Source organism: Myotis brandtii, unplaced genomic scaffold (genome assembly GCF_000412655.1).
Source record: "Myotis brandtii unplaced genomic scaffold, ASM41265v1 scaffold986, whole genome shotgun sequence".
NCBI classification, from domain to species: domain Eukaryota; kingdom Metazoa; phylum Chordata; class Mammalia; order Chiroptera; family Vespertilionidae; genus Myotis; species Myotis brandtii.
Genome location: NW_005372102.1, coordinates 2,773,470 through 2,777,316, shown reverse-complemented (window position 1 = coordinate 2,777,316; position 3,847 = coordinate 2,773,470). Strand labels below are relative to the sequence as shown.

At 61.0% G+C, this 3,847-nt stretch overlaps 1 protein-coding gene across 1 annotated transcript in view; it reads left to right on the top strand.

The window, feature by feature from the left end:
- The window catches only part of UVSSA (UV-stimulated scaffold protein A), a gene marked incomplete at its 5' end in the record, with an annotated part of 20,113 nt that overhangs the window by 4,724 nt on the left and 11,542 nt on the right, over positions 1-3,847 (top strand). The window contains one exon of the mRNA XM_014533463.1: positions 3,676-3,787. Within this exon, the coding sequence (XP_014388949.1) occupies positions 3,676-3,787 (112 nt within the window). The remainder of the gene's footprint in view (positions 1-3,675; positions 3,788-3,847) is intronic.

Genomic DNA, 3,847 nt, shown 5'->3' with positions numbered 1-3,847 from the left:
AAACACCTGCATCAGCTTGCCTTCCCAACGGCCCTGCCAGCCCTGTGCTCCAGCCACCTTCACATGTTGTTCCTCTAATTCCCAAGGCAGCTCCCCCAGGGGTTATGCTATAGCCCATTTTACAGGTGGGAAGACTGAGTCGGGCAGTTGCGTGAGCCTTGTCTTCCTCCCAAGGCTGAGCCACCCAGGGAAGGTGCCACCCACAGTGTCACAGGGCGGGAGTCCTGCCTCCCGAGCTCTGGGAGGCCAGGCCGAACCAGAGAGCAGGACTCCTCATCGAGCTTCCTCTCCATGCTGGAAGCACCTCCCCAGCCAGGAAGCGAGGTCCCATCAGGTGCAGGAGCTCAGGGGGAAGGCTCTGTGCCCTGCGCACTCTGACGGGCTGCGGCCTCCATGGCACACCTGTGGTCACTGGAGGAGAGGGCTGTCCATTGGACCAAAGCCTGGCGTGGGCGCCCGGCCTGTCTCCTGGCTGCCATCCGCTGAGGTTCACGCATGCGCCCTTACCTGTCTGCCCGCTGCCCATTTGCCCAGACCCAGCAGAGCTGGACCCCAGCCTCACCCCCGAGATGGACCTCCAGGCGCAGCGCCCTCCTACCCCAGCAACGGGCCGGGCGAGGGAGCAGCCCCACGCAGGCTGCGTGCCGCTCACTCCTGCGAGCCATCAGGCCAGAGAGGGAAGGGACAGCCCTTCGAGGACGGGCGGCTCCTGTCCCCAGCTCGGCTGGGCCACGCAGGCTGTGGGGTCCGTGCGCTCACAGGGCCAGCCCGCTGCCCGTGTCCTCTGCTCTCTGATGCTGCTGAGATAGCGGCCTGGCTGGGCAATTTGCAGGGCCTTCTGGGAGGGCATTAGCATATAAATAGCCGCCGGATGACGGCCATCACAGCTGAGCACGTTTAATTTTTAGTTTATAAGATAGAATGGGGTTTTAAATGCATAGCCATCAAGGCTGAGAGACAAATGCAGGTGGGAGCTCACTTGTCTGACGAGGCCTTACATCATTTTTTTTTTAAAAGGGAAACACACATAAACTGAACAGAAGTGATTTCTTGGGTGAAAAGTAATTGAGATTGCGCACCAAGTTAATTAGATCGCACAGAATTTATTTAATGGTCCCAGCTGTATCTCGGGCGGGCCTGGTGGGCGGGCTGCCCTGGCGCGAGGCGCGCTTCCCATCCCCTCTCCAGTAATTAGTAACCTCGCTACCTCACTTCTGCGAACTGATTGCATTGTATATTTTAGCCGTTTTATTGCTTGTTTAATTATGATTGTGGAGGCTCATTTTTCTAGATCCTTTTAACTGTGGGTGAAGAATCCGTTCGTATAGAACCAGCGAGGCCATGGCCTCCTCCAGGCCTCCCTGGCCGCGGGCGGGCTGTTCGTCTGAGAGCTTCGAAAAGCCCAGGAGGAGTCCGGTGGCCGCAGGACTGACCACCTGCCGGACCCTCACCTGTTAGGGGTGAGCACGTGGCCGGCATGACCTTCACGAGTCCCAGACGAGGAGCCAGGTCAGGTCGAGATCTGAAGCTGCTCCAGGGACACTGACAAGAAAAGCCCAATGGCCTGCCTTCAGCTGAGGCCACCTCAGGGCGTGACCTCCTCCCAGAGTCCTCGGGCATCCTGGCCCCTGCCCTGCCCCCAGCGCCTCCCCCACCCCCTCTCAGTGCAGGCTTCTGACCCCATCCGTGACCTTTGACCACGTGGGGAGGTTGTTGCTGCTGCCTTGAACCGCGGGGCTGGCCCCAGGAGCTCAGGTGCAGGCCTCCGTGGCCAGCTGTGCTGGGTCCAGGGTCGTGGGAGGAGTGGCAGCCTGGGGGGCGGTGCTTCTTGGAACAGGTGCTTGGTGGGAGGCCCACGGGCAGGCCACGCACGTGGAGGCCACGGAGGGCGGGGCAGCAGTGCCTTCCCCACCTGCCTGGGCGCACAGTTGCCTGGAGCCCGGTGCAGACTCCCTGGGCCTGTTGAGCTCCCCTGGGACCTGACACGGCGGTGGGAGCTGTCGAGCTGAGGGTGGTGTTGGCCGGAGGCTGCTCTCGGCTGCAGTGAGCTGTGACCCAGCGCTGAGGGTGGCCCTGCTGGCACCTCCGGAGGCAGTTCTCACAGGCCCAGCCGCCTGCGCTTGCAGAGGCCCTCGCCCCAGCCTGTCCCGGACTCGGGAGCGGAGGCCACGCTCCGTGTTTAAGGAGTGGAGTGAAGGTGTGTGTTCCTGCTAGTTAGCTCAGCAGCTGGATATGTTTTAGAAAGTGAAAATTTAACACAAGTCCCTGGTGAAATTCGAGGGTGGGAGCAATAAGCACAATCTTTTATGAAAATGACCCCCATATTTAAAACGTGGCATCTGCGTTCTGCATTGTAGCACCCGGTCGGTCCACATCTACCTTTTAGGAAATTAAAACACATAAATTCTGTTTAGTGTTGGGTGCGCACTGTGAGGCCGGGAGCCGTCATGCCCGCGAACCTTGGGCTGCTTTCCCTTTCATAAATTCCGGGGAGATTCTATACAAAAATAATTTTCAGGTCCGCGGCTCATTGTTATTCAAACGTGATTGATTGTCGTCATTTGCTCAGCTCGGGAGTTAAGTGCCCCTGTCATTTCCAAAGAGTATAATTGGGACGTTTCACAGGTCAGCGGCGGAGACAGGCTTCCCTTTGATCAGTGTTAGGCTGATAACAGAAATTGCCGTCCCAGTGATGGATGTCCCCGCACTCCAGGCAGGGCTGCCGGAACCCAAACCAAGTGCATTTGCATCTGATTATGCCTCTGGGCTGCGGAACCAGGTACCGCCTGCAGCCCAGGGTGCCTCGGCCTGGACTTGGCCGTGGGGCCACGCGCCGCCCCCTGTGGCCAGTGTTGTGTCGGGGCCTGTGTCCGATGGTCCAGATGGGCCTGTACCTGCGTTTGCCTCTGAGCCTGACCAGCCCGTCGCTGGTGCTCATGGGACAGGGTCTGTCTCCTTCCTGCTGCCTTTCCTCAGGGGGCCTGGCCCGAAGGCACAGGGGGGGCCGTGGGTGGGGTTTCTGGGCGCCCTCTCAGGAAGGATGTCTGAGGGGCGTGGCTCCCCTGGGATGGGGGCTGAGCAGTCCTGGGCTTCGTAAGGTTCTGGCCAGGACGCCTGCCCCCAGTGTGCGTGGCCCTGCATGTTGATTGGCGTGTGCGTGGCCCTGGTCCCCCGTGTGGGAGCGCCTCTAGGAGGACCCGCCCTTCGTGCGCAGGGCCTGCTGCTCCCACTGAGCCGCAGAGGGCGAGGACCCATCACACTGACCTGGGCGGGGCCTCGCGTCCAAAGGAAACTTCCTGTGGTGGCTTTTAGCATCGTTGTTAAGGACAGAATGTTCCAGAAGTGCTGTGGTCACAGCAGCACCCGAGGCCCCAGTGAGGAGCTGGCCCAGAACAGGGCGTGGTGCTGTGGCCGAGCTGAGCTGAGCTGGGCTGTCACCGCCCTGGGCCTTGCCTTTGAGGGTGAGACCTGCTCTGTGGGGCTCCGAGGTGCCGGCAGGTTCGTGTTGGGGTTTGAACTGGGCACTGGGGGGGTGCACCGAGCTGGTGGTTTTAGGAGTGAGGGGGTGGGCTTGGAGACAGGTCAGTGAGTACAGCCACAACGCTGACCCCAGCTGGGGCCCCGGCACCTCCACCTCTGCCTGCTCCTCCCACTCAGCCTTGGGGTGTCCCACAGACAGCGGCCCTGGGAGACGAGGACGAGGACGAGGATGATGGCGACTTTGTGGAGGTCCCGGAGAAGGAGGGGTACGAGGCCTGTGTCCCTGAACACCTGTGGCCTGAGGATGGTGAGTGGCGGAGGGGCGTTGCATGGGGCCTCGGGGTGGGATCTGGGCGCTCGGCGCAAT